General features: G+C 41.3%; 1 protein-coding gene across 11 annotated transcripts in view; it reads right to left on the reverse strand.

The window, feature by feature from the left end:
- Window positions 1-719: 719 nt before the first annotated feature.
- RBMS1 (RNA binding motif single stranded interacting protein 1) overlaps window positions 720-22,897 on the reverse strand; it is a 207,536-nt gene continuing 185,358 nt past the window's right edge. For 7 of the 11 annotated variants that reach the window (XM_032857930.1, XM_032857928.1, XM_032857939.1 and 4 more), the window contains exons 7-15: window positions 11,882-11,997; window positions 10,987-11,036; window positions 10,767-10,860; window positions 8,157-8,204; window positions 7,222-7,272; window positions 4,522-4,632; window positions 3,345-3,425; window positions 1,634-1,718; window positions 720-981 (exon numbers count right to left, since the gene is read on the reverse strand). In XM_032857930.1, the coding sequence (XP_032713821.1) occupies window positions 1,641-1,718; window positions 3,345-3,425; window positions 4,522-4,632; window positions 7,222-7,272; window positions 8,157-8,204; window positions 10,767-10,860; window positions 10,987-11,036; window positions 11,882-11,997 (629 nt within the window). In that variant the 3' untranslated portion in view covers window positions 720-981; window positions 1,634-1,640. Of the gene's footprint in view, window positions 982-1,007; window positions 1,020-1,633; window positions 1,719-3,344; window positions 3,426-4,521; window positions 4,633-7,221; window positions 7,273-8,156; window positions 8,205-10,766; window positions 10,861-10,986; window positions 11,037-11,881; window positions 11,998-22,897 lie in introns of those variants that run through there. The other 4 variants (XM_032857932.1, XM_032857929.1, XM_032857935.1 and 1 more) reach the window with 4 other exon arrangements.

Here is a 22,897-nt window from a genome sequence, read left to right on the forward strand (position 1 = left end):
ATACCCTAAATCAGTCAAACTATCAGAGGAAACTGTTGGCGAACAGCCTTACAAACAAGTTACCCTATTAAAAGTTCCCCAGTCAGAAAATGTGTTTCACACAAAACATTTTTCCCTTCTTGCATTTCACTACCTTACACATTATGTGAAAAATCATTAAAAACACCCACTACATATTTAAAAAAGCCAAATTTTCAGCAACTTTTATTGACTACCTTTTAAAAGCCCTATGCTGCTGTTTTACAAGGCATAATAGACCAGCTCATTTGGTCAAAGCGTTCTACATCATTAGTTTGAACTAACTTTTACTGAAACAGCTACAGCATCAAAGGAGTTAAGGCAAATTGGAATTCATAGAAAAGGAGAAGACACTTCACACTACGTTGAAAGAAAAACGGAAAAGCTAAGAAGAGAGACGTGGAGGGCAACACTGGATACAGCGACACTCACACTCGCAAGCATGGAACACCATGGGGGAAGTCGGACTACTTAAACGTCAGAGCCCACTGCATACAGCTGAAGAAAACGCAAATTAAACACAAAATGGACAAAAACCACAAAAATCCGGTCATGCACTTGGATAAGTCTTCATGGTCTTTGTGCATACCCAGAAAATTGAAGTTTTCTTTTTTTTTTCTTTTTTTCTTATTTTTTTTTCTCTTTTTTCCTTTTTTTTTTTTTTTTTGCATCGTAACATTTGATAAAAATCTTTTGTTTTGTTTTTGTTTTTTTGTTTTTTTTTGTTTTTTTTTTTTTACTAAAATAAACCTGTTCAGGGGAACAGCTACTAGATGAATTTAAGGGTTTTATGCACCTTATAGAACTTATAGCAAAAATAGTTTTAGTTGATTTCATTATAAATAACGTTTTCAAGAACCTGTGCAAAACTGTCAATAATTTCCTAAAGCACAATTGATCAGAAAAATCCATGATTGTTCAGCCTTCACACCCTTCTTCATGTAAGAACGCCGTTCTGTACATCTGGAAGAGAAAAATAAAAGACAAATGCTTTTGTACATCTGGTATAATCTACCACAGAATTCTGTAACCTCCTTCTCGTTTCAGTGGTATACAGGTTTGAGAAAGGCAAGATGGTGCTGGTCACTGGTGGCAGGCCAACAAACGCTGGGACAGATGGTAGTTTCTAGAACCTGACTCCACCTTTCAAACCTGGGGCCTGCAGCGTACTTTAGACCAGAGCAACCAGAGCTCTGGATCGAAGGATATGGACATTAAATTCATAGTCAAGATATTGCTCCTCTTTAATACCAGATGAAGCAAAATCTTTCGCAGTATTTCCTTCAACTTGTGAGCATGAAAGCAATATAAATCTGGATGCATGCACTGCAGGACAAATTTGACACCTGGTGTACTGACTTGTTACAAATTTCTAAGGTGGGAGGGGTACGGATAATGAGAAAGTAGCTATACACATTTGACTTCAATACAAGGCACTGTTCTTTTGAGCTAATCTGCAAATCCACAAGATATTAATATTTCAATAATACTGGATTTTTTGGCCATACTAAGGCAGTGTGACCAAACCTGAGCTATTCTAAGTACCATTATGATAACAGAATCATAGACTTTCCTTGAACTGAGCCCTATGGTTACAAAGATGTTTCCCTCATACCTCACAGTTACTTATTAGGTTGAAAGGAATATGGTGAATGGTCATTAGACGTCTCGACAGCCACCTGCTGCTGTCCACTTGCTTCCTACAACAAAGCAGGGCAGATAAAACATGAGCAATGACATCCAAACTCTGCTCCTCTCATCTAAGTTTTACATCTGAAAACACAAGTGCTCCTTAAAAGTGATTTTCTTAATATTATGTGGGATTTTCAAGGTCAGTGATTTCCCTGAGGAGTTAAGATGTCTTACAGACCCAAAGAACCTCCCACCTGAACATTTTATGAGTTGTCTCTTCAGGTCAAACTACAATTTATCAAACAAATATCTGATCTCTTGGAGCCAGATGTAACTTGGAATTCAATACATTCAGATTTTAGAATCTGAAAAATGGTAGGCATATGCCCTTCATCACAGAATATACCCTGTGGGGCCTAGAGCTACAACTCATCACCAAACACGCAGGCAGGTCTACACAGGAAGATATAAATATGCACAGAAAGTGGGCTAAGATTTTGTCTTGTATTAGTTCCCACTGGGTTTTGCCACAGGTCAGGTTTTTGCTAAAACAGTTATAAAGAGAATTTTTATTTTCAGATTTTGCTGTGTGTTTCAGAACTGCAGATAAGGGATTATGGGTTCTGATAATGGTGGTTGTCAGTAAGTACACAAATTTAAATCAATCAGTACAACACAAAACATAACAAGAATGCCCCAAAATAAACCAACCACAGTCCTAGGGATGTTTCTGCAATTGGAAGCTACGGGATCTGTCTAGTGAGTAGGATTGACTGCGATGATGAATTTCCTTGGAATTTTAAGGGTACTTTGCAGACAAATGCTATGCTTTTTGTTCAATCTTTTTTAAAAAATTATTTTAATTTCAATTCAATTTAGTTAACATATATTGTACTATTAGTTTTAGGGGTAGAATTTAGTGATTCATCAGTTGCATAGAACACCCTGTGCTCATTATATCGAGTGCCTGCCTTCATGTCCATCACCCAATTATCCTACCCCCCACCCACCTTCCCTCCAACAACCCTCAGTTTGTTTCCCATAGTTAAAAGTCTCTTACGGTTTGTCTGCCTCTCTGTTCTTATCTTATTTTTCCTTCCCTTCCCCTATGTTCATCTGTTTTGTTTCTTAAATTCCACACATGACTGAAATCACATGATCTTTGTCTTTCTCTGCTTTCTGTCCAATCTTAATTCAAGTGTCAGTGTTCTTCCATTAGCTATCCTAGCAGCCTCTATAAAAAAAAAAGGTATGGTTTGGTCCTCATTCCTGTTAACAATTCTGAAACATCAGTATTTTTTCAACTATTTTAATTACAATTAATTTCTTCTTATAGTTATTATTATTAACATAATCTTTGGTACTAGGATTGCAAACTCCAGCTTTATTTTAATTTGTGTGTAAGTATCCCTTTGCAGGAGACAAGATAGATTCTTGAAGGGTGTGAAACATGCTACAAGCTTGGAAAATAGTTCTGGGAGTCTGGGGGGTATGGCCAGGACACCGCTACACTAAACTGTATGCAGAGAATGATATTCCATGGTTGAAAATAACCCGAGCTCTAGATGCCCTCTAAACTCAATTCTTTATGCAAATATTTGACTTCTGATTGATTTTTCTTTCTGTTCTATCTAATCTACCCACTTCTGAAGCTACTCGTTGCCAGAACGGCCATCGCGTGGGTCTGTACCAACCTCAACGGGAACGGCTGTCGTCTGCACGTGTGTGTACTGCGGCAAATAAGCCCCTTGCATAGCTGATGTCGCAGGCATGTACTGAAAAGAAGAACATGGTCAGCATGGGAAATGATAAGCCATGCAAACATTCTGAGTGCTTGGAGAATTTTGAGATGGGAATGTCAAATTTTTGGAGCTCTCAAAGAAGAAATGTAAACAAGCTATCTCAAAGTTTAATTATCACGTGGAAAGCAAAGTAACTATTTCTACTTTTTGAATGTCGAACTAAAACTCCCACCTTTCTTTGGATTTCCCAACAAACAAATACATGCGTGAAGATCTTTAAGACTTCTCATTCTCAATACTCAGTATCACTAATGTGCTACTTTAGAAGATCTCATTTCAAAGCACCTCATTATTTTCCAGCAGCCCCCTGAACTAGTATTTAGGATTATTTTCACAGGTGGAGACCTAAGGAGTAAAGGACTTGTTGGATCTTTATCAGGTGACCGCAGAATAGGAAATGAACCCTTGCTTTCCTGATGCGGACGGCTATCCTTTCCCAAAGGCGGCAAAGCCTCCTTGCTGATCTCAAGGACCTGCCTGAGCCATCACAAGAAGCTGCTGCTGGGGTTTTGAACATAAGAGAGAAAAACACACTTCCCTTAGTTCTTTTTAGCACAAAGGATACGGTCTGAATTACAAGCCTTCGGCCATCTTACCATCTAAATGTTACGCTGATATATATCAACGCTGGAAGTTCCTCTGGTGTAGGCTCAACCTCAATCCCCAACCGAGTCTCCTGAACGCTAGAGAAGGAAGTCATCCTAAGACTGTGAGACAGCGCCCCCACCCAGTTCCGTAAAAGAAGTGAGGTGAGGAAAAATTCCCTGCCTTTACCACCATGTATCACTTTCAGTCTTTTGTTTCCTGACACCAAGTCTGCAGTGTGAATGAACGGCACTCGTTACTGGGGCTAGATGTGGTCATGTGGCTGCTAGATTCTGGGAGAGAGATACCCGAAGGACAGACATTTAGTTCATCAGTTAATCCCGTGGAAGGCGATGTGGGGGGTGAGAGGGGCTCGGACATAATCTTTGACATCATGGAGCCTGTAATTGATGGGGAAGACGCAGGCTGCATTAATTCACCCTCCTCTATTCGCTCAGACACAAGGTATGAATTGGCCACCTACTGTTCCGGTGCTGCCTAGTGACAGATGACTCATCTGCTGGGCCAGAGGGCTGATCATAGACGCGGGCTGTAGTGACATGGTGTGCTCCATCGAGGGAGTTAACACGGCCCCCTGCGGAGTTGGGAGACAAGCACAGTGTAAGATAAACTCACGGAGGGAGTTCAGAGTCTGTCATTCCTTCTGCAAAGGAAAATGCCTTAGTTGAGAAATGTGAAACCAAGATAACCTCCTCTCAAACTTGATTATGGTATCATAAACAATTTCCCAAAAACCTTCTAGGTAATGCTTCCTAAAACCTTTTTAAGAGCATTCATTTCAGGGCAATGACTGCATTAAACATCCTGCCTTTCCTTTCACTCACGTGTAAAGCAAGCTAGTCCAGCAGGAGGAGCTGCAGGAGGAAATGCAAACCATTTTCGGCTGGCTGCGGTTACCAAAATGCTTTCTTGATTTTTAAAAAAATAAATGACGGTTGATGTTTTATGCAGCCACAAAACAACAGGCCATCTTGAATATTTATAAATATCGTGTCTCATTTAAACATGTTCTGTACAGACAGTCATTTGACTCAAGATCAGGCTCTTAGGATCAAGATCCCATTCTCCATTCACTGTTTCTCAGAACCTCCAGGTATCATTTGGTGCCAAGGGAGGGAAGGAGATATGATTAATAATCCGACTTCAGATTCTTTGATTTCGTCTGAAAAAACCTCTGGTCATTAAAAATAAAATTAAATATAATTGAACAAAATGGGGTCAGGGGGAGATGAAAAAACAACAACAAAAAATCACCCACAACCCAGCCTAGCCTCTCCCTGATACAGGGCTGCTACTGGCACCATCAGGGTACGATCTCCCAGACTCTAGCCTTGGCACGTCTGCAGAGTCGCAACCAGGGTATGTAAACAATTTCATATCCTGGGTTTTTTGCTCTGAACATTCTGTTACAAATATTTACCTCGCTTGGTGCACAGCCATCATTATCATCATTTTTAATGACTGCATAATGGTACATTGACTGTCTCAACCGAAATTAAATTAATTCTATTTCCGTATTTTTGCATTTCCTCTAATTTATCCTATATAATATTCTTACGGACTGAATTATTCCTCTCACTTTTGCAATCACCCCATTACCTGAGAGTGCAATTATTCTGATACATCCTATCAATATTAATGTTACGTTTTTGATATTACTGCAACTGATCTATCTCTTCCACACACTGTCTTATTGCTAATCAGAACACAGCTGAGGTCTGAGACTGGAGCGCAGGCACTTTAATTCTGGGGGAGGGCAGTCTAAACTGGGTGGGGAAGGGGACCGAGTCCTCAGCTAGGAACGGTCTGCACATACTACCAGTCTCCTCAAAGATGTGAAACTGGGATATGCACAGGCTTTGTCTCTAGAAGTTGCCAAAAAAGACAGAGATATGTGTCAGAAACTGTTTGTTGTTCATGCAGTTCATAGAAAATTTGTTCCTTTTAAATTTTTAGTGTGCATCATCAGAAACTGTGTGGTAACATGGAAATGATTCAGAAGCCCAGAATATGCTGAAGGAATTTCCTGCTTCTTTTTTTCATTCATATATAGGAGCTACTGTCCAAGACTGTGCGTATGGAGACAGATAATGTGCACGTGTTTACAGAGACACACTCATCTGTCATCCGAGAGCTCGTCTCCTGTGTTATCAACTAAATGTGTTTTATCTGCTGCTTCAAAGTCATCTCAGCAACTTCCTGCTCAGAACTTGTCCCTGGAGTAGTTTCAGACATATGGTCTTATACTGCATGGTATCCTCCTTGGAGGTGTCCTGAGAGAAACTCCTGTCTCAACTTCAGGCCAACAGTGGTGTGCTTTCTCCCCTAAGCAACTGACCTGTTTTTCTCTTAAAAGCACCGGGAACTATTTTGCTTACTAGAATTCCCATTTTGCCTTAGTTATTAGAAAGCTTAGGGCCAAATCTGTGGCCTTCTCATGCCAATCATATAGGTCATTGTGTTGGGCACTGCTAGCTTTTTTTGTGACTTTGTACTCCGCCTTTATTTTTCACCTTTTAAAATGCATACTTTAACAAACTAGATTTTATGTATCTCTGAAAAACACATTAAATACACTATTAATGTGAAGTGTAACTCAATTAAAAAATATAATATGTACATATAAATACAACAAATGCTCAAGTCACTAAAGAAATCACAGTTACCAAAGAAAGTGTTACTGATTTAGTATTTATAATTTAGTATTTATAATTACCACAGAGGTTAAGTAAACTGATAAAAATCTCTAGCTTCCTTTTGAACACTTCATATTTGCATTAAACAGAATACAATTAAAATATGTCAGCTGTTTCATACCAACTACTGTTAAAAATACAGCAATTTAAAAACTTTAAAACTTCAAAAACTCAATTGAATGGCCTTCTACAAAACCGGTATGAAGAAGAAAATGGCACCCGGCTTCAAATATGAGAAATTTTCAGTTCTGACAACTGCACATTTGATTTAATGTCAACTACCAATATGTTTTATGACAAGTGTAGGAGGAAGTTTTATAACTAACTTATACATTCTTATATTCCATGCTTAAAATTTCCCAAAGCCTATACCACCTTTGGCAAAAGGTTTTAATCCAGAAAACTGGCTTCCAAATGTATACACAGCTTAGCTGCAAACCACAAAGCCATTAAGTTGAAAAACTTACGGGGTGCTGTAGGATATAGGGTTGAGGTTGCATCCAAGAAGGACTTTGCACCTGGAAAAGGGAGGATTTTGAAAAAAACATTGATTTCCACTGGAACATGCTACCTTTCTCTAGAGCTCTTTTAATCATGTTAAAATCTACAGAAGGAAAATAAGGAAGCAATACTATCAATGATTAAAAAGATTAAGGCAGTTAGAGTTCTTGGCAAGCTGGTCACTCTGAATAAGGATGAAACGATTATTTAAAACCAAGTTCCACTTGCCCATTCAAGAAGTATGTACTGAGTACCAGGCATCAAAGAGAAAAAGGCAAGTAAGACATGGGCCCCACCCTCAAGAAATTTACTAAGAATGGAGATAAACGAGCTAACAACGCAAATAGTGGAGTATAATCAAGGTATGAACTAGGCACTTTAGGAATACAGATGAATGAGAATTAATTCCAGCACATCTTATCACAAACTAATCCTTAAAGTATGTGCTTATTTAGAAAGAATAGCAAAATTCAATCCCTCTTTGATACCAGGATATTAGGTTTCAGAAATCTTGTTTGGTGGTCAACGATTTCTAGAGTGTGGAAAATACAAATCTAAATCAGATTTAGAAAATGAAAAACTTTCAAAATTTGGTACTGACATGTACAGTCAAAACGGCACCTGCACAGAAGACCCTCCACATCAAGGAGTAAGACGTGAGAGTCAGGGTCCACGGCAGGAAAGCAAGCCTGTGCAGCCTGCCACTCAAGAGAAAAAGTATCAGTCCATTTCTTGAGGCCCAGAGCTCTCCCAAGACTACGTAATTTTTAAAAAATTAGAATCCGTCTCTAACTCTTTAACCACAAAACCCTCCTGTAGCTTATCCCCTATGGTTAACTTCAGAGGTTCTATAGAAAGGATATGGGGAAAAGTCATGGGGGAAGAATGTATTGTGATTTACCTTGATAGCAGAGCCCCGATACTTGTTTTCTCTGGTTTCCTTTGCCACCTAAGGCAGACCAAAGTTAAGTGCTTCTGCCTTGTTAACATTTCAGTTATCTGGACTGCAGCCTTTCCCCGTTGGGGCACTGGTGGTTTCTCGCAGATGCCAATTTCTCAGATCCCATTGTATAAGCATATGGTGCTTTAGTGGAGAAAGGCCCACTCCAACGCGAGTGCAAGGCCTTCACTGAATAAATCATAGGGAGGAGAGCAGCTCCCTGGAGACCCCAACTGGGGCCAGATGCTCTCATTTTTGTTTGCTTTCAGTGGTCTTAATAATCTAATAGCTTATAGCATTTTGGGGTTAGGGAGCTAGAACACCTAATCCAATTTTCTTTCTTATGCAGCAAATCAGCTGCTCTCAATCTCTATTCCTCAATTTTCCCTAAGTGTAAAATGGGAATAATAATCTCTGTTCTTTGAGTTCTTTACCACTGGTTCTCTACCCAACTTTGGGTCATGGATCCGTTTGAAAACCTGATGAAAGAAATAGAATTTACTGCCAGCCCCCCGCCCCCACTGCAACAGCTAACTGCATATACACGAGTAACATTTTGCAGACGATGTAAGAGAATCTCAACTACTTAAAGCTCATCTGCTGACCCTGCTGTGTCCCTGGACTTAGGGGGTTAAGAACCTCAGTCACGGTGAGGGTCGGGCAAATGGAATAAAATTCTATATGGATCTTATCAGGGACACACAGAATGCCAGGAGAAGAAATGAGGACTTTGAAATGAAATGTTGTTCCCAGTTAGGTGTATCAACTCTACTGTGAATACTGGCCTCCGAATTTTTCTTAACGCTATGAAACAATTCTATGGCCCAAATGCTTACTGACAGTAAAGAGGGGAAACAGAGGTGGTGGGGAGAGGCACTGACCGCTCTAAGAGCCACAGTGGCACACATCTGACTTAGTCTGCACAACTGTCCGCCTAAGAATGAGCTCACTACGTGTCCCTCTTTCCAGTGATCTACATAAATGGCAGAGGTTTCGAAGGTCAGAGAGTTAAACAAGACTACCTTTCTCTGGGGTATTGTTGGGGAAAGCGAACCAGCACAGAGCTCATGGGGTCTTATATAGTCAGGGAAGACAGAGAAATTTTAAGTCCAAAACAACGAAAGAGGCATTAAATGAGTGAATACTGTGGCCGGCTGACTGAAGTGCCAGCCCAAGTAACACTTAGTAAAGCCCTGAGAGACTGAAGAAAACACAATGGAGGGACAACTCGGGGGGAGACAGAGAAAAGACCCAAAAAGCGAGGGAGCTGGGAAGGCTCCCGTACAGCTTCAGTTTTCGCGCGTTGAACCATGAAGCTACATTATGACTTCGTATTCGAAGCTACTTTTAAGTTTTCGGACAGAACCACCTCCATGGTATTGCTTGTGTTGACCAATTCCTCATTTTAAAAAGGATGATGAGTATCCTCTCACCAGCCCGCTAGTCCTGCATAGATACTGATGATGACCGCGATCACAGCTAACATTTATTGACTGCTACTGCTAAGCTGGGGGCTGTGCTGAGCTCTACATAAACAGTCTCAGTTAGTTTTTATAACAAGCCTTTGAGAAAGATACTATTATTATCCCCATTTTAAAGATGAGGAAACTGAGGCTTACAGAAGTCACATAACACAGTTATTAGATATTGTAGTCCCCTAACCCCAGAAATCAGGGCTACAACATCTAATTCAAATGTTTTAAAAACAAGAATATACAAGAGTTTATTTTCATCACACAGGATCTCAACAGTCAACCAAAGAGAACTCTATTCCCACATGTCTGTGACTGAACTCTGTTGTCATGCTTCCGTGTGGGCCAAGGCAGCAGCCCTGTTACAGGTACTCAGACACAGGAGGTGAGATGCGTCTGTGCACACATTGCATACCACTGTGTTCGTTGTATGTGCACAAATTGTACACCACTGGGTTCGTGGAGAATAGGAGCTAAATCTATAGTAAAAACAAATTCATCTTATAACAAGGTGCTTAAGGAGATCTTGGTTCTAAGTTGGAAATTTATTTGAACATAAAAAGCCTCCTCAAAATAACTTGTTTAAACAGGGAGTTACCCCCCCACCACACACACTTTTTGCCTCAAATCTCACTGTATTGCTCATTTAATGTTACCTGAGAGAGACATGTCTTTATTTATTAGCATCTTCACTTGCTCTTTTCTTAGTTTCTGCTGATGAATAAACAATGGCAACAGTGCACACTCTTCTGTATTTTACCTAACGTCACTTCTTTTTAAGTTTCAGCTTCTGGGACATGTGATGTCCAACAGCAGAGCCTGCTGTGGAGGAAGCATTCTGGGTTCACCCCAGTTCTAGAATGCTATGACTTCAAGGACTGACAACCAATAACCATTTTCCCTTGTTTTATATTGTCCTATATATAAAAGCAAGGCACTCTGTCAAATAAAAAGCGGCTTCTTCTAAAGTAGGCATCGAAGCTGCATAACGTTTGACTTAGGTTTCCTTATAAATGTTCAAAATGTTGAGACACATAAAAACGCAGCAGCGATTCACGGCCGACAAGTTGTCATACTCTTGAATCCTAAAGGTACAAACCTGGTAGGCAGATACAGGAGATGCAATATAGGGTGTAAGAGAAGTTTGAGTGATCATTCGGTTTGTAGCAATACTGTATGGTGAAGGATAAAATCTAGAACAAACACAAAAGCCTTTATTAAGTCATCCTTTAAAAAGAATAATTCCCGGGACAAATGTCTGATATTTTCCACCTTCACATTTTCCCTCAAGCCACCATGCATTTATCTTAATGACATACCCGTTCTGTATAGCAGCTGTGGTTGGGTCATAAGTAAGTGTCATTCCAGCCTATGGGAAAGCAAAAGAAACAGAATCACTTATCCACAAGGGCACGGTTTAAAAATTCCATTTCTTAGAGTCATGGCAACACAAAATAGAGATAGTTCAGTAGCATTTGATGAAATCTGACGTTTCTTTTAGACAAACATACCCTCAATGTAAGAATTAAGCTCTTTGCACTGATCCATTCGGTAGTCATTAGCTGTGTGCAGCTATTTAAAATTAAAGGAAAAATGGAGTCCCCCCAGCTCACTGGCTATATCCCAAGTGGTCAAAGAACCACATGTGGCTCGTGGTTATCACCGGACAGCGCAGACTCTAGAACGTTTCCACTGGATGGCACTTCCCTAGACATTCTTGAACCAGTAAGAATTTTACTTTAAAAAAAATTCATTGAAAATACAGAGAAATGGCCATCCAATATTTTTAAGCAATTGTTTTTTTTAAGAACCTTATTCAAAAGAATTAGACAAAACAAAAACTCAACAGCAAATACGTTATTTGTTTTAATAACATTTCAGGATAATTTCCGAGTAATTATAAATGTAAACCTTTAAGAAACCATGACATTAGGAAAATACAAAACAGTTGTGCATTTCTTACAGCAATTCAAAATGCTCTTTCACTTTACATGCAGCTAACTGGTAAACCTCACTCTACCTACCACCTATCTGCCCGTCTGGAAGGTCATCCCCCTCTTAGCACTGTATCTGTTGGGAAGAGTTTTAAAGTGACAATATCTGGACTCTAAAGTCCTATTTCAGAAGTCTGGCAGCCAGGACGCGGCTGGAGTAACTATTCACGTAGGCTCTCATCATCATACACCCGCACGGAAGTCTCAAGAAGGGACTTACAAGTCTCACCTCTCCTTCTCGATGCCACGGTCTTCCGTTAGGGATGTATTTGTTTGGGTTCTGCCTCTTCTTCTGTCCTCCGTCCGCAAACTTACACAACAAAGGTTCTGTAGGAGCTGAATAAATGGGGACAAATTATAAAAAACCAGAATTATATGTGTATGTAGGACAAAATGTAATGGACTCTTTTTCAACAGGAGCAGTGTCCGTGCTGGAAGGGAATGGATAGAACACGTCAAAGCCAAAGTTTTCTCTTTCTTATCTACTGTTTTTTTCTAAAGTTTTTTTCTTTCTTATCTACTGGTGAAGAAGATGGTGCAGAAAATATATTAGTTACTATTTTCAAACAGGAGTCTAATGAACACATTTGAAGAGCTATTCAGAGGAATCAAAAGAATCCCTCGATTCATTTTTGTACTTCCTTCTTTAAGAAAGATTTTATTTATGTATGTACTTGAGAGAGCGTGCATGAGTACGAGCAGCGGAGTGAGGCAGAGGAGGAAGCAGACTTCCTGCTGAACAGGCAACTTGAGCCCTGGACCCTGGGGTCACAACCCCAGCAGGAGGCAGACGCCCAACCAACTGAACCACCCAGACCCTCGCCTCTGTACTTCTTTATGTGCAGACACACTTGTTTTCAGTTCTGCTGATTCATCTCCAAATGTAAATAAGATTTTGTTACCCTTCCCTCCTCCAACTTTAAAATGCTCCCTTAGCCTCCCATCATCATTCTTCAAAGAGGTCTTCACTTACCCCAGGACAAAACAATTTCCCCTTTACACTGATCACACCATATTTCAAAAAAATTTTTTTTAATTTTTATTTGTATTTTTATTCAGAGCCACGAGAGCCTGGAGTGTGGTGATTTGTTTGGAGTCTGTCTCCCCTCTGGTGTGTAAGCTCCATGGGGGCAGTGACATTTGCTTCGTCTGTCACTTGTGTCCCCAGTGCATGTTGTAGGTGCTCATTGATCTAGGCTGAATGAATGAATACCAATAGGTCTCATTTCCTTATCTGTGGGGAACAGCCTTGAAGACAGCTGTTGTAAGAAAGGCAAAACACCTGTCCACGCTATTTAAAGTTTTTTTCTGTGCCGTTAATCATTCCTCTTGGGGCTGCTTTACTATATACCCACATTATAAAATGATCTGAAGAACAACTCAAGAAACTCACACGGAAAAGCAAAAGATGCAGAGACTCTCACAGAGGGATACACACTCATTAGTTAAGAAGAAAAAAAGGTGGGGAGGGGGGAGGGGGGAGAGGGGATGGTATGGTAGTTCACCCCGGACTTTTCATTTTCTTTGCTTTTCCATAATGGAAATAGCAGTATATTTCTGAAGGTGGTGCGGATTTCTGTAGGTTTCCAGTTAATGTAATAAAGGCAATCACACCTTCCTGTCTGGTTCTCACATTCTGTCCTTTGTCTTCTGCTGGAACTGTGATTACTACTTTCAAGCTCTGTTTCAAAGTTAAATAACCAGGAAGAGAAAAATATTACTTGTGGAAAATTTACTCCTTTCTCCTTTGCCTCTTATTATCCTAATTCATCTCTTATTTTATATCACTGTTACCCACCCACTAATGACAGGGTGGAAGCAACAGTGCCTCTCAACACTTCTCTGCCAAAAAACAAAACACAACAAAAAACCCAACTGTAATTCCTTCTCTGCGAGCTGTCTAGGCTGTTGCTTTGGCATGCCTTCCTCCTGTCCCCAGTGTGAACCAGGCCAGAGGGATGGGCTGGAATGTGAGCTCACTTCCGAAAGGCAGCTATACTATTGGAACCAGGAGGTGAGAGCAGAAATGTCAGGCGTCTGGTGTGAATACCAGGGAGCCTTGGCCCCTACCTCTGTTTACCTTCTGACTCCCACCACCCCCAGCCCCCAGGCCTTCCTGAACAGGGAATTTCCATTTAAGGCAAATGGGTGGGAAGGAAGATACATTGGGGCCGAGTCCTAGCCTGAAGACGAATTACTCCGTCTTTTCAGAGTAATTCAGAGTAATACCTTTTTCCGAGTAACAAGGTACCAACTTTTGGAAATCCCTGCATCCACCAACAATGTCCAAGGTAAAGGAAGTGGATGCAATGAAGCAAGAGGGCTTTCTCATCAGTGAACGATGCTTTTAATTCTACGACTGGGCTGTCTGGAAACAGGTGGAAATGAGGGCCAGGAGAACACAGCTTTCAGGTAGAAGGGAGGGATAACGGGCAAACCGCCGGAGCGTTGGGAGCATTCTTCTGCCAGGCTTGAGGATGTCCCACCTTGGTATCTAAGGACAAACAGAGAACTCAGAGAGAAGCCAAGAGCTCACTCTTCACGGATCCATAGGTGCTTAGGGTACTGAATATTTTCTCCAGTGACACGTTTTATAATTTGTAGCCCCCACAATCTTGGAGGGCAAGAGAATATAGTAAATTCTTCAGCATTAGCACTTCACGGGACTTCACTTTAAGGAGACAGCTTTATCTAGAGGCATTGTGAAGACCCGCTCGTCGACGGAAATTAAACACTTTTCAAAGAGTCTCCTTGACAAGTGAGTAATGCAAATGCAAACCACTTTCCTCCCTTAGCATCATTTCTTCCAGAGAAAGAAGGCAACCAGGTTGGACAAATTCTGTGAGTTCACTACAGGCTGCTGAAACGCCCCATTCGCTCAAAGGCCACGTGTCCCCATCTGTGGTAAGGAGCTACCACAACACTGTCATTTTTCTAGACCATGCTCTGTCCAAAAAAAAAGAAAAAAGCCATCTTATGAAACCATAAAGCCTGCTAAAAACATGCAATGATGAGGTAAACAGTGAGGAGGCAAATCAAGTGAACGATGACACATTTGCAGACACATCACTCAAATCCAACAAATGGAGCAGGATGTAGGTGAATCAATCAAAAACGAATTATATTTACTACATGATTTTGTGCTATCGTTAAGATAGTTTCCTCCCTCTAAGAGCAAAAAGGTACCGAGTTAAAACAGTAGGATATTGCAGCTTAGGAAAGCAAATTTCTCTTTTTAAAGAATTACTGCCAGGGGCACCTGGGTGATGCAGTAGGTTGGGTGTCCGACTCTTGGTTTCAGCTCAGGTCATCATCTCAGGGTCATGGGGTCGAGCCCCACATCAGGATCCATGCTCAGCAGGGAGTCTGTTTGTGATTTTTTTCTCCCTCTCCCTCTGCCCCGCCCACTGGTACATTTTTCTCTTTCTAAAATAAATCTCAAAAAATTTTTTTAAAAAAAGGATTATAAACAATTGAAATTAGAGGGTTTTTTTTTTAAGATTTTGTTTTATTTGTCAGAGAGAGAGAGAGACAGAGTATGTGCACAAGCAGAGGGAGAGCAGCAGGCAGAGGGAGAAGCAGGCTCCCTGCTGAGAAAGGAGCCCAACACAGACTCAATCCCAGGACTCTGGATCATGACCTGAGCCAAGGCAGACATTTAACTGACTGAGCCACCCAGGCGTCCTGAAATGAGAGATTTTTTACATAGTTGTTGGCTCCCCGTTTTAGGGAAATAGTAGTGCCCCAGTATTCCATGCGAGGCAAAACAAAATTCAAATAGCTTCTTCCCTCCGTTAAAATTCTCTTTGGTCTACTTAGCAGCTGAAACTTGTATTGAGTGCCTACTATGTGCAAGGTATAGTGTTAAGAACTAGGGTTATAGTTGTGGATAAAATATGGTCTTATTTCGTAGGAGCTTCTGCAATATAATGAGGAGAGTGTACAAAATCTTATGAAACCACATTTAGCCATTTATGGGATAGAGCACTGTTTTGAGACATGCCTGTTGTTAATAAAAATGCCTTCCAGAACCAAAATACTTTTGATACTGAGACAGCTGTTTCTTTTACAGTTTACCTGGTACTTCATGTACCTGAAAGGCATTATGAGAAACATTTTATCCTTGTAAATTCTTGATACCTGATTTACTACATGAATTGTACCACCATGTGCTCTAGGGAAACAACTATGTCAAGATTTCTTTAAGATACTTATATTACCATTAAGCTGAGCAAGGGTTAGAAGATTTCAGTTAGATTTCTGAATTGAAGGGCGCCTGGGTGGTTCAGTCAGTTAAGCATCTGCCTTCAGCTTGGGCTGTGATCCCAGGATGCTTGGATCAGCGGAGACCCTGCTTCTCCCTCTCCCTGACTCCTGCTCATGCTCTCTCTTGCTCTCCCCCTCTCTCAAATGAATAAACAGAATCTTAAAAAAAAAAAATTTTTTTTTCTGAATTGAAAACAAACAAATACACCCAGATCTGTGTCATGGCTCACCTATTTTTAAGTATGTGGGAGATGGTTAGAAAATAAGACTTGCTTATTTGATTACCATATTCTGTGGCTTACTTCAAAGCAGACCAAAAGTCTCTAGAGTTTATGTTTTGAAGCCTAACACACAGGTTCCAGGTTTTAGACGGAGATGCATGGGATGCCATTTTGTTCTACATATTAGATCCTTTAGGTGCCCTCCTTGCTGTTCTTTTTAGAAGGAACATACCAAAGAGGACTGACGTACAGAAAAGGAAGCGCTGTGAATATTAGTAATACGACTATGATCAATAGGTAAATCTGGGCATATTAACTTCAAAAAATTAACATACAACAGACAACCCTTATCTTCCATAGGGTCAGTTTTCTAGATTAGCAATTCTTCATCTTATTGTGCAAACAGTAATTGCTAAGAGTCCTAACAAGTGATCTGTGACTCAAGATATATTCCTGGATTAAAGGGTTATAAAAATTTTTATCAAACTACGCATAATCAATTGATTTTGTCAAATGTACAGAATATTCGAAGTTGAAATCCCCCTTAATTAATCACCATCTTCTGGGCTTGTAAAGGGTAGGCCTCAGATGTCTTGTGACATCTTTCAGGTCAAATTCTCTTCTTTATTACCCAAGACAGAAAAGTTCCCTTCTTGTTCATCACAACCAACAGGAACGTGAAATTCTGAAAGCTTAAGCGCTTAGTATAACCTTCAGCAGACAGTGCCACAAATGCAAACGCTGATCTGGTATTTGTTGGCACCTCTTGAGAGCCAACTAACATGATGGCATTGTAGGATTCTCCAACACGCCCTCAATAGGGCTTCGTGAGGTGGGTGATCTTTTACTAATGCCTGACTTTGTGGCCCTAACAATCCCTTGTAAGGGACTGGGAGCTTATATGGGTGATGCCCATGCTGAGTCACTTCCCATCTCTGCCATCAAGTTGGCTTCTCATCTTCTGAAGCTCCAACTCTGTAATTATTTAGGCTCAAATGTCTTCCCTTGATACCCACACTAGAACTTCTAGCCTGCTTTGACTACCCACCGTAGCTCGTAATTTGCCCTTGTGGAAGCCTTCCTCACCATCTAATCAAACAGCTCAGAGGATGACAGTTCTCTGTAGCTTGTAACCAAGTGGACCTTTTCCTTCCTGTATTCTAACAGCTGGAGAAATTGCTACTTCCAAACTCCCATTTTTCTAGTTAAGCAGTGTTTATCCTAATCAACGTTCTGTAAAACGTGAACTGCCCTCGATAGAAGCTTTCCCGTCAGTTGTGGAAAACCAGCCACTCAGCAACTGTAATTAGCTTTCTTTCTGATAATGCTGCCTACTTTCAAAATTCTTCAACTAACAACATGCAAGGGACTATATGGGGCTCTTTAAAAATTTTGATGTAGGGATCCAATACATTCTATCCGTTTTTTGCGTGCACGACATCACTTCCTTTTTAGCCTCCTTTGTTTTTAACCCAATCTCGCACCAGCGAGAGCTACAGCTTCTCTCCATGGATGCCTGTGCCCTCCTCCTTCCTCTCTGGATCCTTACAGAGCGGTTCCATCTCCCGCTCAGCTATACCTCCCAGTAAAATAATGATTTAACAACCATAAAATCAGGTTAAATAAAAAACAAAAATATAATCCTTCCCCATCACTCCAACTTAAATATTTTAATGTTCTCTATTTACTGCTTTTCTCAGTCTTTATTTTTCATATTTGCAACAATAGGTCTTCTTCTCCCAGTTTACATTGTGGACTTTCCCTAGGTTATAGAATCTTTTTTTTTTTTTTAAGTGGTTACATAAGGTTCTGTTTGAACTGGGATTATGGATAGTTTCTTTGTTATTATAAACAACACTGTATGAACATATGTGTGTATATCTTATTTATCTCTTTAATCCCAGTGCCAACTGCTAAATTGGTGGTCAGACTGTATGGTAATTAGAACAGTGGCTCTGGACTAGTCTCCCTGGTTTGAAATTTGGCTTTGCCCTTTATTACTTCATGACTCCAGGCGAATTATTTAATGTCTGAGGTTTCATATCTGTGGGATGGGGATAGTAATTGTACTTATTTCAGAGGTTGTTACAATTAACATGTAAAGTATTTGGAACAGCCGAATGCACATTAGCTGTTGCTACTATCCTATGACAGCAGAAAAAACCCTCAAATTTTTGATTTATGGTTCTTCCTCTTGTCTTTGAATTATTAAGATAAATTCTCAGGAGAGGGACCTCTGGTTTATAAGAGTTATAGACATTTTTAGAGCCTGGCCTGTTTTTCATGGAATTTGATTTTGTGAGATTTTAACAAGCTGGCTAGGGTTACCGCCCTGGCTTCACACACAATGAAGAAATGTTCAAGCTGTAGTTAGGATGAAGTTACTGGCAAACGCCTTTGAGAAAACGGTTTCATAGTATGCTTACAACTCCCACCCAAGGTCCTCATGCTTTCATAAAATTTTATTCTGCTCGTTACTGTTCCTCCCTGGCAGAACCCGATAGTGACAAGGTGTCAAACCGATCTGAGGAACCTGCCGCAGGCTGGGTGTGATGGGTGGGGACAAGAACTGCCCCAGGGCGGCCCCAGCACAGGGCTGGCTGGGCACTCCAAGTGTCTGAGGCTGAAACACTGGCACATTTCCAGTTGCGATTCCCTTGTGACTTTTTTAAAAAAGTAGACTTACCCTCCTTGGTAGATAATGAGTTTGTGTTTGAGATCTACAGGACAGCCCTCCCCCACTGGCCACACGCTAGCGCTTTCCACCGCAGCCATTGCTCCTAGGAGTGCAGCCCCTGGAGTGTCTGTCTCAACACGATGCATGTTTAGACTCTGCTCCATGTACACACTGGGTAAGGGAGACAGGACCACACTGTAGTCCCAAAGGTGTGAATCATATCGTCCTAAAGGTACCAGGAGCATCACACATGTCTTCAAGCGTTTCTTTTATCCTAGAGCTGCCATTTTTTTTTTTTTTTTTAAAAACAGAGGAACCATGCTTTAAGAGAAATGTTCAAGGAACAACATGGCCAATAAACACCCTTGAAAGATTTCCAGTTTTTTTGCTAGAGTCAATTTTTCCTCTAAACATGACCTTTTCTGCTTCCTGGCTTTGGACAATGCCCTAATAATATCACCTATGGACAGAGAGTTAGAAAACAGGGGCAAGAGTAGTTTTCAAGCCTTGCTGGGCATATACCCAGTCTGCAAAGTCCGAGTAACACAGAAAACAGATGTCAAACAAGCGGAGGTCTTTGGCCAGAGCTTGCTAGCAGTTACGTGCTTCACTGGTGGTCCTCCACGACAGACGAAGCTTTGGGCTCTGGCAGAATGGTACCAGCGCAATACTGAGAATCTAACGACTCACAGATCGCTGATGAGACACATTTTCTTTTAAAAATTGTCTGTCCTTAGCACATAGGAACTTATTCGAGCTCTACGAATGTCAGAGGTATAGAAAGATGGGTAATCCCACTGCCTCCTGTAACACTGAACACACATGTGCACTTTGTCTACGTGTATGTGTGTGTGCGTGCGCGTGCATGCACACGCGTGTGTCCACCCATGCCTGTCTCCTGCATAGGCAAAAACAGCAGGCACAGGGCAAGCAGCTCTAGGACAGTTCCAGCTAACATGCCAATGTGATTAACTAGTCTTCTCAGAGATTGTTCTCTCTTTCAGGCAGGTATAGGAAGAGTCATTTTTTTAGAAGAAACCCTGAATCATGACCATGAGTTAGAACATCTGTTCTAACGAACTATAACTTCCCATCCCTTGTTACTATCATTCACTGTGTGGGAAACCACCACTCTACTATTTCTCCATAACAGAATTTCTATCAAGCAAATATTAAGTTATTTTAAACCTCTATGGAATTCACCTAGATTGTCTTACGGAGTAGTCACTGGTTCTTTTACCCTGACTGGGGACCTTCCAAGCAAATCTGATTTACTGCAAACCAGCTGGCACTCAAAACCAAGACAAAAGGGGTGCCTGGGTGGCTCAGTTGTTAAATGTCTGCCTTCAGGTCAGGTCATGATCCTGGGGTCCTGGGATCAAGCCCCACGTTGGGCTCTGTGCTCAGGAAAAAGCCTGCTTCTACCTCTCCTACTCCTCCTGCTTGTGTTCCCTCTCTCGCTCTCTGTAAAATAAATAAATAAAATCTTAAAAAAAAAAAAAGCAAGATAAAGACCCAGATAAATCCAAATAAAGGACAATACATCCACATTTTCATGGAAAAAAATGAGAGGTTAGATGGGAAAAGATACAAGGAATGGCCTCATGGGTAGTTTTTTTCCCAACACAACCCATTATGTATATTTAAGGAAGATCCTGCTTAGAAGAACAGCCTCTTTGAAGACATGGTAACATCAGGCACAAAAGCACAAGATTTTTTAAAAAAGCAATTTCAGAAAACAGATTCGATGAGAAACTGATGTGGATTTTCAGAGAGCTTTTATAAGCACCTATGACATTACGTACTGGGCCCCAGGACACGATGGGTGTGTTTGGCAGCGGGGGAAACCCAGCTGCTCTGCTCTGGAATGAAAAGAGCATGTTGGCAAGAGGGTGGGTGGCCCACGAGATGTGACATCTCCTGCTCAGCCACTGAGAGGCTTTCTTAAGATTATTCCAGTGAAGATGAGTTCACCGTTCAGTATGTTAAATTTCATAAAGTATCTTTTTGGGGAGTTGTTTCTAATGTGGGTTTCTCTTCTGTTCTCGGCTTCAATGTCACAGGCAAATTGCCAGTCCTGCAAGAATCTGAGCACTCTGACGGAAACCATCCTGGATGATTCTGATTAGGCCAGCTACACAGCGCACCTTGTTGACAAGACCATCCTCTGACTGCATTTATGAAACGTTACGTCTGCTTGGAAACGAACCTACATATTTAAAGTGGAGGTTCATTCAAGTGACCCTGGCCTGACGGTACTTTTTTCATCTGGTTCTACTGAAAATACTATTATACACATTCCATGAAGAAACCTATGGTGTGGAGTCACCAGTCAGGTAATTGGAGAGCGCGGCATCTCATCAGCAGGCTGGTTAAAGAAAATTATCCTATTAGGTGTACACAAAAAGGGGAGGGGGACATCCAGAGAAGCTGAAGACCATTTCAAATTCTGTTTTGGTTCCCAAATCCGCTTGGGACTTATCCTGGGGAAAAGTGGAGTTCTCTGCAACAGCGTGCTTCCAAGGCCTGCATTATACATTTCAAACCCCGGCCGAAAGGTGGTCCAAACTTGCTTATATGCAAGGAAGTATCCAGAAAAACTCTCAAAATAGCCATGATTATTGTGACGAGCCTCCATGAAAAATGCTCTTTGGTAACCTCTGTTGTTCTGGGGTGAAGCACGAGCTTTCTGTGCCTAGCACAAAATGAAAAATCAAACAGTCTGCACTGCCAAAGAACTTGCAGTCTAGCTGGGAACAAGACTAATACACAGACGAAATCATGAAACATTAGAAAACGGCACAAAATTAAGTTCTGGTTCAGAACAAAGAGAACGGCCCGACTGCACGGCCCCAAGCAGAGATTCTCGAGGCAGAAGGACTCTTTCTTATAGCCGTCACTTGGCACAACTTGGAAGAAACTGTTCTCTACTAGTTGCAAAGGTACAGAGAATCCTACAGTCCTTTACGTGGGGTTTGGAAACCAACGTCTTCTTTCCCTTGAATAGGTATGACCAACAGTCTTTCCACCTACTTCAAAGCAAACAGTTACATGAATCAACCATGAAAGCCTTTGGAGAAAAAAGGAAACTGTTCGACTCGATCTGTGACACCCTGAGATCTACTTCATTCAGGAAACGGGCAGATCTTATTGCATCTCAGACTGACACAATCAAAACGACTGTGTGTGGGGATGTTTCTCCTCCTTGAACTTTCCCCGCTGTCCACAAAAATGAGCTGAGAAAGCCAAGGGACAAAAGTTCTCTAAACACATAAATATTTCCTTTCAGGTGACAGTTTTTCACTTGGGCTGCGGTGGCCGAGCAGCCCTTCTGAGGGACTAACACCACGGGGTCCCGACACGGATGACACGGGGAAGTGAGGAGGACACCAGGAGTCAGGTGTGCACATGTGTTAACTGCAGAAGGCCCCACAGTGTCGGTCTGACAGAAAGCTCCCACGTAGTAAATTTCTCTCTTGTCTTTACTTGGTTGGAGAGTAAAGACATCGCTATTTTCCTTCAACTCAAGTGCTGTTGACAGGAAAACAAAACCAACTTAAGAAACAAAAAGAAAGCTCTCGCACAAGGTTGGCTTCCATGGAACAGTGCACTTCCCGGTCTTGGATGGGATGATCCAGACTCACGCCTGCAGGCAGTTCATGGTCACATGCAGCCTGGCAAATCCTGCGTGGGCTTAGCAGTCCGAGATGAAGCGTGGGCTGTGGAGTTGGATATACTTACAAACGGGTTCCTCTATGCCATGAGTCTCAGCTGGGTACAGAGAATTACAGTAAGTCTCCGATCATAACCCCCAGCCATCCAGTGAAGGATGAAACCCTGGAACTACAGTAGAACAAATACCGAACACCAGTCACCCACGCGCAGCCTGGCGCATGGGGGAAAACGGAAATGTCTTCTGGTCTGTGGTCAGCCGCTAGCCTGCTAGCGTGTGAACATGTAGTACTGTCTGGGGGAATAGTGGAGTAAAGTTTATACAAAACCCAAAAACGTTTATCATTGCTTAGTACGGCTGACGTATTGCACTAGGATGAAAACAGCAAGATGGGAAACA

This window comes from Lontra canadensis, unplaced genomic scaffold, assembly GCF_010015895.1.
Source record: "Lontra canadensis isolate GAN:19392208 unplaced genomic scaffold, GSC_riverotter_1.0 scaffold13, whole genome shotgun sequence".
Lineage (NCBI taxonomy): Eukaryota > Metazoa > Chordata > Mammalia > Carnivora > Mustelidae > Lontra > Lontra canadensis.